General features: G+C 32.4%; 1 protein-coding gene across 1 annotated transcript; it reads left to right on the forward strand.

The window, feature by feature from the left end:
* The first annotated feature begins 324 nt into the window (after nt 1-324).
* Nucleotides 325-1,110, forward strand: LOC145091871 (Thioredoxin superfamily protein). The gene has a single exon (XM_079029690.1). The coding sequence runs from the start codon at nt 458-460 to the stop codon at nt 875-877; it is 420 nt and encodes a 139-aa protein (XP_078885816.1). The 5' UTR covers nt 325-457; the 3' UTR covers nt 878-1,110.
* Nucleotides 1,111-12,086: the final 10,976 nt, after the last annotated feature.

The following is a 12,086-nucleotide window of genomic DNA, read 5'->3' on the forward strand; positions in this document are numbered from 1 at the left end:
TAATATATAGGTCTTACAATTAATATAAGGTAAAAAAAAGTAATTAGATTTCACAAATTTAGAGTTAAGAAGGAGCCTTTGAAATTTAAGTATTTGGTAAATCTTGACATCTTATTATCATAAAATAGATTAAATAATACGAAAAGAAACTAGAAAATATATAAATTAAAAAGAATTTTATATTTAAGTAAATATTTCGAGAAGGAATGTGGTAAGTGCGTGGATTTCACACGACCCCGGATCAAAGTATGAAAAGCGTAGAGTATACGTAATACGTTTACTTTTATGATGTAATGAATCACCATTCATCAATTCACCACCCCCATCCCCACAATCCTCCATTTATAAATCCTTTCCTTCACCACAACCACACACCAAGCCAACCTACCCACTTGCTGCTCCCGTTGACGCACCACCGCCCTTCCTCTTTCTCTCCCTATCAAACTTACCCGGAGAGATGCAAGGCGTCCACGGCTACCGTCTCGGCCGATCCGACGGTGGAGTCCGCCTCGAATTGACCCCCACCACCTCTTCTCCTCTCGCGATCGATATATCCGAATCCACCGAAATGAGGATCCAACGCCTCATAACAGAGAATCCAGTCATCATATTCAGCCGCTCAGCCTGCTGCATGTGCCACGTCATGAAACGCCTCTTCTCTTCTCTCGGTGTATACCCTACAGTCATCGAATTGGAGGAGGATGAGATCGACGCACTCTCCGCTTCACAGCAGGATGGCGGAGGTGGTGGTGAGACCGTAGCTCCGGCGGTGTTCATCGGTGGGACGCGTGTTGGAGGATTAGAAAGTCTTGTCGGACTCCACTTGAGCGGTCATCTTGTTCCGAAGCTCGAAGAAGTTGGTGCTCTGGCGTTGTAGCTAGGCGTAGCAACCCCAAACAAAACAAAAGGGGGTATTATGGTAATTTTATAAATATATTTTGTGTTGTTTTAATTTCTATGCAATTCTTTTTTATTTTTAATTTTTATGGACATGCTAGCTACATGCACCATATTTATTTCCTAATTGTAAAAATGTAAGATTAAGTTGGATTATCAATGGCACAATTATGTAAGCAGAAAGTACAAGTTTGAAACCTTACTTGTTTTGAACCGTTGGTTCTTCTTTTTGTCTTCAAGCAGCGACTAAATCCCAACCGTACACTTTGCATGTTATGCATATTGGTTCCTTCATCTTCATTGTATTTTATATTTTTATTACTCTTGTTTTACTCATTTTAATGTACGTATAAAAAATATAATTTTATTTTGTAGTTATAATCATACTATTTTCTTAAATACGGTAACTTTTATTTTAATCTGTAAAAATTTCCTTCTATTTTTTGTCTTTACATGCATTTTTAATAGTTAGAATAAGGCAGCAAAAATATATTATATTTTGTATCAGATCGAGATTATTAGTATAATAGTATTAATTATTGGATTAATGTGCTGTTTCTTTTAAATCTAATGTAATTAAGGGGGAAATACGCTTGATTCAAAAAAGTATATGCGAATTTGTAATCAAGTGCTAACTTTCCGATTTGCAGAATCGTCATAGTTGTCTTAACTCTTAAGGTATGTAACAAAATCAGTGATTTTATTAAATAACATGAATTAATGTGTTGGTAAATAGTATGAAATATTTTTATTTGACTAATCATTTTGAAATATCTCCACTAATTGTATCAAATATTTCAATAAACTTATATTGTTTGTCATTTGGAATTTATTTTCTCATGCTAATATTGACTTTTATTTAGCTATTGTTCCAAACTTAATGGTAAAATATCATCTAATATTGTTCGGATTTTTCGCAATTAAAGAAACATCTATCTATTAAAAAAAATGTACTCGTGTAGACATTATTTTTTCAAACACATTTTCTTCAAATAAAAATAATGGACAAAAAAACAGGGCCGTGGGTATATACACTAATAATATTCATACATTTTGGAAATTATTTTAAAGAATATATTTTAACACTTAAGATGACTTTTAAGAATTCACAGAACTTGCAAAGTCAGTATATCTATTATACACTTTTTTAGTAAATAAAAAGTAACATCGTTATTTTTATTTGATTGATGACCTACATATAGTTACATAGAATCTACTTATAAATTTACTTCTAAATACACATGTTTTATACGGGATTTAAACCATAAAAAATCTCTAAATGACTCAAACTAAAAGTGATAGTATTTTCTAAAAAAAATGTTGTTTTATTATATTATAATTTAGTTGAAAATCTGAAACGCAGTTGAATATCCGAGTGATTGTGTTTTTAATAAAATATAATCTACTTATAAATTACTTCTAAATACACATCTTTTACACCGGACTTAAACCATAAAAAAATCTCTAAATTACTCAAACTAAAAGTGCCTAGTATTTTCTCAAAAAATTATATATATTTGTTTTATTATATTATAATTTAGTTGAAAATTTGAAAGAGTCGATGATTGTGTATTTAGTAAAATATAATCAACTTATAAATTACTTCTAAATACATATGTTTTATAGGGGACTTAAACCATAAGAAAATCTCTAAATGACTCAAACTAAAAGTGCTAGTATTTTCTAAAAAAATTGTTGTTTTATTATACTATAATTTAGTTGAAAATTTGAAATGCAGTTGAATATCTGAGTGATTGTATTTTTAGTAATTGATGATCTATGTCCCATACAACAAGATCCATTACACTTTGCATGACCGAAAGCCAACCATATCGGGTTAGGGGACTTGGTGGTTTATATACCATACAACAATATCCAATCCACTTTATCGGGCCTCGACTTGATGATGTATGTTTCATACGACAATATCCAGTAAAGTGTATTTGGCCGAATCAAACCACATCATATTAGAAGAACTTGATGGTGTTCGGTCCATTAGCAATACCTAATCGAGATAACCGAAATGACCCCAGTGTCAATCATGTCCAAGCAAAACATGCATGGCCTTTGGCTGAAAATTCCGTTGGCACCTTAATCTCTATTTTTTAGCTAGCCTTGTTAACAAAATCATGTCGTTAAAAACATACATGGTCGAAATGCACCAAGCAGGACAACACTAACATTGACCAAGAACGGACAAGACTAATTGAACAGTGGCCAAGCTAGAGAAAGTTGGCCAACGTGGTGGCTACCTCTTTTGTCCTCATCCCAAAAGATGAATATAAAACACGTTGTCTCATTTGTCTCCCTCTCACACATACGCATCTCTTTACACCAAAATTGTTCACACCGACACGAAATAACTATCTCATATCATTATCGATTTAGCTTGATCATAGGAGGCTGCTCCTAGGACACAAGTCATTAGGAGGTCCTAACAATCTCTTTTATGTGGTTGTGACTTGTGACTATGATTAAAGACGTAAGTATAAATTTATAAAAACTACATATTTGAAAATATATATATATATATATATATATATATATATATATATATATATATATATATATATATATATATATATATCTAAAATGGTCCTATTTTGATTCTACGTATGTTTCAAAACTATGTTTTCTACGACTTCAGTTATAAAATAAGTTAATAATAACATTTCAAACATAATTAAATGAAATAGAAGAGGTTTCAAATAGCATGGTTGTAGATTCGATTATATAATATTTTAAATGTGTGATTTAATTTTTTTATTTTATTGAATAAACAATTGATAAAATTTGTACTTTTTACAAGTAATTTATCACTACTATTAATAATGAGCCTCAATTATATTCGACAAGGCCCCTTGAGCTTTCGTCCGTCGGCAGGAGACAGGTGCACAATTAAACTCCATTTAAAGGTTGCATATAATGAAAACGATATATCCATGTCCATATTTTATACATTAAAATCCATAAATAAGTACAAATAGAAGGAAATGATGTTTTCTAATTAATCTTATTATTATATACATTATAACGTCTGATTTCCTGTTAAACTTAATTATTAACTAGGCGTAACCTCGCGCGTTGCGCAAGAATGCATTTAAGTGGTTAAAATAATTATGGGAAAAATAGAAATATGTTGAAATTTACGTTTTAGTCATGTTTTGAGAATTAACCGAATTATCAAATAACATAAAAATACATCAACTTATATTTTGATACAATCTAATATAGTCCATACCTTATAAACTTTACTTTTACTTTTATAATATCCGATATATATTATAAGTTTTTGAATAACATTAATATAATCTACTTTTCTTATGTCCGATAATATTTTTTGGATAAAATATGAAATAAGTTGTTTTGAATGAGCTATTAATAAACAATATTGAACTAATAAACTTTGTATTATACTATTTATATTACACCAAAACATCCAAGTTTTCATATATAAACTTTCAAATATTAAACATTGAAATTAAGAATGAAGTCATACAAAATATATCATTATACATAAATGTCATCAAGAGTTTTAAAATAAGTTGATTAGTAAATATGATATTTAATTTTAATTACATATTTTGCAAAGCGTACGTTTGACTTTATGTTGGTGCGCCGAGAATCCTCTTACTTAATTTGTACCTAAAAAATTAAGATGAATAGAAATATAAAATAGATATTACTAAGCATTAATATAAATAATTAAAAAGGATATGTGGATCTTCTACCACCAGTTAAATACAACATACCCCTCTAGTGGTATCGATTCCTATGTGAAATTGAAATAGTCATTCTATGTACACTTTGTTTTCTAATTACATAAACAAATATAAGTAACCAAACATAAAAATCTTATCTTTATATAGGAAAAATATTTTAGTTAACTAACAAATCAAATAATATAAGTTTAAGAGTTAGGAGTTCCAAAACATTAAAAATTTTATTAATCAATAAAGTAAGTAAGTAATACATGTTGAAATTTTTACAATCATTATTAAAAAGCATTTGAAATATTAAATTTTAAATGAACTTTGGTTGAAGTGTTTTGACCTCTATTGTAATATATATATATATATATATATATATATATATATATATATATATATATATATATATAGAGAGAGAGAGAGAGAGAGGGAGAGAGAGAGAGATGGAAAGTATAACATATGTATGCGTTTTAATTAATTATCTTTTTGAAACGGTATAATTACAAAACAAAAAAAATACATTTAAAATATTTAATTAAATATTTTCGACATCAACCTATATAACATATGATCAATATATTAACGATTAAACCACAATATACAACGACTGTATTACAATAATCCAAAAATAAAGAAAATATAAAAACGAATTAGTATAACAAACTTACAAATTAAAAGCTCTAATATAATAGCATATCTCCAAAAGTGGTCATAAGACCTCAACCCAACACAAAAACCTTTAAGTTTGTTTTCTTTCTGAAATTTGTATATGATTTGTGTACATGTCTTCCCAAAAGATTGACCTTTTATAGTAAACTTTTCACTAAATGCTAATTAAACATAATATAGGTGATAAAACTTTTGAGTGTTAAATCATAATTAAGAAAACTTTTGAGTTGCATTAGTTAAAAAAATGGTGTTTCAAATGAATGTGGTTTGAGGAAGTTAAAAAAGGGGGGTTTCAAATGCATGTGATTTAAGAGAAAATGCTAACTTTATAAGTATGTATGATTCTATAACCATATCGATTAACTATTGTAAATTTTTTAGAAAATAAAAGTAAATTTTCTCTCTCTCTCTCTCTCTCTCTCTCTCTATATATATATATATATATATATATATATATATATATATATATATATATATGTATGTACAATCTTATGCAGTAGCGTTGTCAGGATTTTGTTTTAGGGTAGGTAACGAGTGACAAAATTTTTCAACCCTAATTCCTTTTATTTAACAAAAATATATATATGGTACATACAATATATATATATATATATATATATATATATATATATATATATATATATATATATATATATATATATATATATATATCCTTAATTTTTTGTAGGTGGGCCAAGGCCCACTCTTGCCCTATATTGGCTACCTCCCTGGCAGTGGCATTGTCAGGATTTTGTTTTAAGATATGTCAAATAATATACAAAATATGAACGAGTGACAAAATTCTTCAACCGTAATTCCTTTTATTTAACAAAAATATATAAGGTATATATATATATATATATATATATATATATATATATATATATAACCTTAATTTTTTGTGGGTCGGCCAAGGTCCACTCTTACCCTATATTGGCTATGCCTCTGATCTTACGTCAAAACATAATAAATATGATTAAATTATAAATTAAATATTAAATATTATTTTAAATAAATAACCTAAATATAAATTAAAAATTAAAGATTATTTTAAATAAATAACCTAAATAAAAGTCATAGTAATCAAAAAAAGTGAAATTGTACATATATGGAACACCCAAATTTGACTTGGTAGAAAGAATTTATGGTTTTTCGAAGTTTCAACACAACACTATACGACTCAAAAAACCGAAAATGAAATCGATCGATTGTTAGGAAAAGCAATCTACACGAGAATTGAAGATCTCGTCGATACCTATTTGTCAATATAAAGGCATTCAATAATGGATATCGTATAAGAAAATTATGATTTTTTTACGAACTTTGTCAGTCTAAGCGTGTCAAAGATTTAGCTTTTTAAATAAAGTGAGAATTAGCCGACGAGTCTAAATGAAAGTTGTAGATCTCGTTGATAGCTACACATGGATATAAAGAGCATTAAAAATAGAGCACGTATGAAGAAAATACAATTTTTTTAAGATTTATAAAAATTTCGAGCGCAGGTGTGCGCACCAACAAGGTGCGCGACACTTTTTTGACCCACCACAAGAACGTGACACATGTCACCACTCAAAAGAGCCACGGCACCCTTCCGACCACTTGTGCAGTGCACTTTCACTTTTTGGACCTATATAATCTCCAGTTTCCAACATCATTTCTTACCCAATTCCTTTAGATCCTCTCTGAAATTTCTCTCGTGTATCTAGTCTTTTACTCCCTTTACTCCCTAGTTCCCGATTACTTTAGCAAGGCCCTACGGTGTCAGGCGTTTGACGATCAAAACCTCTCGGGTCAAAGTTCTTACCGCATAATTGCCGATTTTCATTAAAATACTCTGTAAGTTGAGATACTCTTACTCTAATTTAAGTGTAACTTACATTTATAGTCGTAGTCATTATTGTGAGACTATAATTAAGATTTATCAGTGATTCCAAATTCATTATACTGATTTATCGGCTTACATGAGTGATGTCTACGTTGGATTTAGTGAGGTGTTTAAAGTGGGATTTCCAATAAATATACTATGTATACCAAACGGACCTACTTACGATATGATCCTACTAGGGTATTCCTTACTTGATAGATCTTGATGTACATTAGGATTATTAAGGAATCTATACTGTCATTATATAGTGTGACATCCCCAATTTCACGGTCATAAAAGACCGATTTGTTTATGCTTTATTTGAAAATCAGAGTATACTTTTGAAGAAATATGTTGCGGAATTTGTTCCCAAAAATATGATAAGTAAATTATCAAAGCATTCCTGGGGGAATGGGTTTTCATTATATTAAAAACATTAGGATGTCATTGTCAATACAGTACATAAGCATAAAAAGAAATAGTACAAGCCTTACAACATCTATTATTCTAATGGCCTGTAATCCATTGATCTCTCATCAGATCATCACTCTTGTGTTCTATGGCCACTACCTGTAATACAAGAAACTGAGTGGGTCAGGCTTGGGAGCCTGGTGAGCACATAGGGTTTTCAACCCACAATAATTAAATTCATTAATTTCATCAAATCATTCAACCCGATTACCCTTTCCCGTCATCCTCACTTTATGTCCCTAAAGCATCTAATTCAAGGGACCTAGCCTAAGGATTATCACCAGGATGGACAACAGTGCTTAGCAATATATGTCAAAAAGACAACCATGAGGGGGATGGAGTACACGTGGTGAACACTTAGTTCAAAAACACCTACAGGTTGCGAGCCTGTCAGCGTTCCACTGGACTGTCTAGAATAGTTTGTGGTCGTCATCTATACTCCGCTAGATGACTAAATCAGCTTAAACATTGAGGCATCTCATCATTTATTTCATCATCTATCCATCTTTACCCGTCATAATTATAGGTATATAAAATACATATACAGTTTAAATTGAATAAAACATGTATATTTTGTTCATCCATCATAGATATCAAGAACGCAGATAATATGCACACATAGCACGTAATTTATATTAAATACTTCATATTTATGTGTAAGATGAAAGTGACTATGCACTCACTTGTTAAAGTGATGACACTAGACTCAGTAAGCGCTTCACTTCTAACAATTTATTTTCCTTCGACAAAACCTAGTATCATTATCACTAGATTTTAGTCTAATATTTATTGCGACTAGATTTATTATTAACTCAAGGGCCACGAGCAATATTGTTTTTCTTGTATTATATAAGTGTTAAACAATACTTTTCAACTACTATGTACAGATAGGGGCCAGACATGAAACACCAGAGGTCAGGACCATTTTGGCATTAAAGCTGTTCTGAAATCCAACAACCCTATGCGACCCTTCAAACCAGATTCCTCGTACCGCGAGCAGTTAAAAGGTATTATAATAACACTTTGTATTTATAATACTTAGCACATATATTGTTTATAGGTTCATAATAACGATAATGAACTTAAACATAGGCTATACTTAAAGTTGGGCAAGCATAACTCACTTACAATGGAGTTTAGCTAGGAGTCGGGCTCTAGCAGAACTTCTGAGCCGAAAGAACTTCTTCTCGGAGCCTTATGGCGCTCCAAGACTCACCTCTAGCACTTCGGAAGTACTAGGTAATGGGAGGAGCTAAGAGAAGTAATTGAGAGAGAAAGAATGGGAAAGGTGTGAGAAAAGTGGAAGAACTTCGCATCTATTTATAGGTTGAGGAATGCGAGTGTGTAGGGCGTAACTTCGATGTACGTTGGGCGTACTCAGTATGTTGTGTGTACGAGGCCTTACTCTATGCATACGAGGGCCAGGTGTCACCATCCAAAGCGAAGCTGTGGAGAGGAACGGAAGGTCAAGATTCGGCCACGTGTAACCCTCGCATTCTTCCATAATTTAATGAACTTCTAAATTTCATAACTTTCGCATACGAGCTCCGTTTTTACTTTCTTTATATCCACGCATAGGTGGCGGCATGATCTAAAACTTTTGTTTAGACTCCGTCGGCTAATTTTGACTTTATTTTTAAAGTTATATTTTAACAAGCTTAGACAGATAAAGTCCGTTAAAAACTCATAACTTTGTCATCCGACGTCCGTTTTCGTCTGTCTTTATATTGTTGAGTTCTTATTAACGAGACCTCAATTCTTATTTAGATTGTGTCGGCTAAAAAACGATCCATCTAAAATTCAGTTTTTGGGTTGTGTATTGCTATGTTAAATCTTAGAAAAATCATAACTTCCTCATACAAAATCAGATTTGGATGTTCTTTTTATGTACGTTCTCAGTTTAACGTATATTACAACTTTCGTTTAGGTCACTAAGGTTAAAAAGTATTTTATCAAAGTTTCACTTTTTACAATACACAACGTCCTGCCGGTTTAGTCGTAAAACTTCGAGGGGTCATAACTTTTTCGTTATAAGTCGGATTTCAGCGTTCCTTATATCCCCGAAATCCTTGTTACGACTACTTCAACTTTCTTTAAATATATTGGGTCAAATATTCTTTCTATTTTTTATTCATATTTTTATTATTGTTTTATTATATTGTTATAAGCACGTATATTGCAGATAAATCACATAATACTCAAATAATTCTTCTTCGTTACTTCAAAAAAGGTTACAATTGTCGACCCTAACTATTACGTCATAATATTAATGCTTAGTCTAGAAACGCGGGCGTTACAATTCTCTCCCCCTTAGGATGATTCCGTCCCGGAATCATGCATCAACAAACAAATGTGGATAGCGACTCATCATGTCACTCTGTTTCTCAAGTGAGGTTTGGCTCATTCGAATGTTTCCGTTGCACAATCACTAATTTGACCATCTTACGTCGCAACTTCTTTGTCTTACGGTCAACAATTGCCTCAGGCTCTTCGATTAACCTCTTATTTTCATCCATCCTTAACTCAGAAAGTGGAATTATATCGGGAGCTTCTCCCATGAACTTCCTCAAATAACACACATGGAAAGCGTTATGAATACCATCTAGTTCTTCTGGTAATTCCAACTTGTAAGCTTGGTTCTCAATCCTCTGAAGAACCTTGAATGGTCCAATAAACCATAGACTCAACTTCCCTCTCCAAATCTTATAAGTCCCTTCCATGGTGAGACTTTAAGCAATACCAAATCTCCAACTTCAAATGTCATTGGTCGTCGCTTCTTGTTAGCATAGCTCTTTTGGCGATCTTGAGTTGCCAGCATCCCTTCTCTAATCAATTTTAACTTTTCAGCAGTCTGATGGACTATTTTGGGACCCATAAACTGCTTTTCTCCAACCTCAAGCCAACACGATGGCATACGACACCTCTGACCGTACAAAGCTTGATAAGGTGCCATCTTAATGCTCAAATTGTAAATATTGTTGTAGGAAAACTCTACCAGGGGTAAATGCTCATCCCAATTACCTTGGAATTCTAGGGTACATGCTCTTAACATACCTTCCAGTGTTTGAATTGTTCTTTTGCTCTAACCATCAATCTGCGGATGGTAGGATGTACTTAAACACAACTTCGTACCCATTTCCTCTTGTAGACTCTTCCAAAACCTTGATGTGAAATGACTATTACTATCTGACACACATTGTTAATGGAACACCGTGAAGTCTTACTATCTCCTTCACATAAGCATTTGCAAACTTATCCATAGATCATCTCTCATTGGATGTTATGAAGTGTTCACTTTTTGTGAAACGATCCACGACTACCTAAATCATGTCGTGACCGTTCTTTGTCCTGGGCAGTTTAGTCACAAAATCCATGGTGATGTCTTCCCATTTACCCATGGGTACAGGTAAAGGTTCTAAAATCCCATACGGTTTCTGATGTTGTGCTTTAACTCTCACACATGTTACACAATCTGCCACATACTTTGCAACATCGAGCTTCATCTTCGACCACCAGTAGTAAGGTTTTAGATCCCTATACATTTTAGCGTTGCCGGGATGAATCGAGTACATGGCCTTGTGAGCTTCTTCCATCAGAAGATTTCTCATTCCTCCTATATTAGGTACCCAAATTCTATCTTGGAATACCTTCAATCCTTGATTGTTTGTACCGAATTCCAACGTTTTGCCTAAACGTTATTCCTTTCGTTCATTTTTCTTCAAAGCTTCTTCATGTGCTTTCTTAATGCTTTCCACAATTGTTGAGACAACTTCTATTCTTAACCCCCTTGGCCTTTTTCTTTCCAAGTTTACTTTTCGACTTAGAGCATCAGCTATGACATTTGCTTTACCAGGGTGGTAAAGTATATGACAGTCGTAATCCTTGAGCAATTCTAGCCAGCGTCGTTGCCTCATATTCAATTCCTTTTGATCAAAGAGATACTGGAGACTTTTATGATCAGTGAAGAGTTTGCACTTTGTGCCGTAAAGATAATGCCTCCATATCTATAATGCGATTACTACCGCCGCTAAATCCAAATCATGAGTGGGGTAGTTCTTCTCCTGTTCCCTCAATTGTCGAGATGCATATGCTATCACGTTATCTCTCTAGGTCAAAATACAACCCAGCCTAACTTCAGATGCATCTCTATAAACTACGAAGTCTTTAACTCCGTCAGGTAAAGAAAGAATCGGTGCTTCACACAACTTCTTCTTTAATTTCTTGAATGCTTCTTCATGTTTCTCACTCCATGTATATGTAGCTCCTTTATGAGTCAAAGCTGTCAATGGAGAAGCTATCGAAGAAAATCCTTGGATAAATCTTTGATAATATCTAGCTAATCCTAGAAAGATTCGAATCTAAGTGGGAATTTTTGGTCATTCCCATTTCATCACATCTTCAATCTTTGCTGGATCAACCATTATTCCTTCCTGGTTAACCACATGACCCAAGAATTGGAATTCTCGAATCTAAAA

Source organism: Lactuca serriola, chromosome 3 (assembly GCF_051521515.1).
Source record: "Lactuca serriola cultivar US96UC23 chromosome 3, Lser_US96UC23_V15, whole genome shotgun sequence".
In the NCBI taxonomy this organism is placed as follows: Eukaryota; Viridiplantae; Streptophyta; class Magnoliopsida; order Asterales; family Asteraceae; genus Lactuca; species Lactuca serriola.

Excerpts from the sequence above, each read along its gene's own strand:
- LOC145091871 (XM_079029690.1), top strand. The coding sequence starts at position 458 with ATGCAAGGCGTCCACGGCTACCGTCTCGGCCGATCCGACGGTGGAGTC.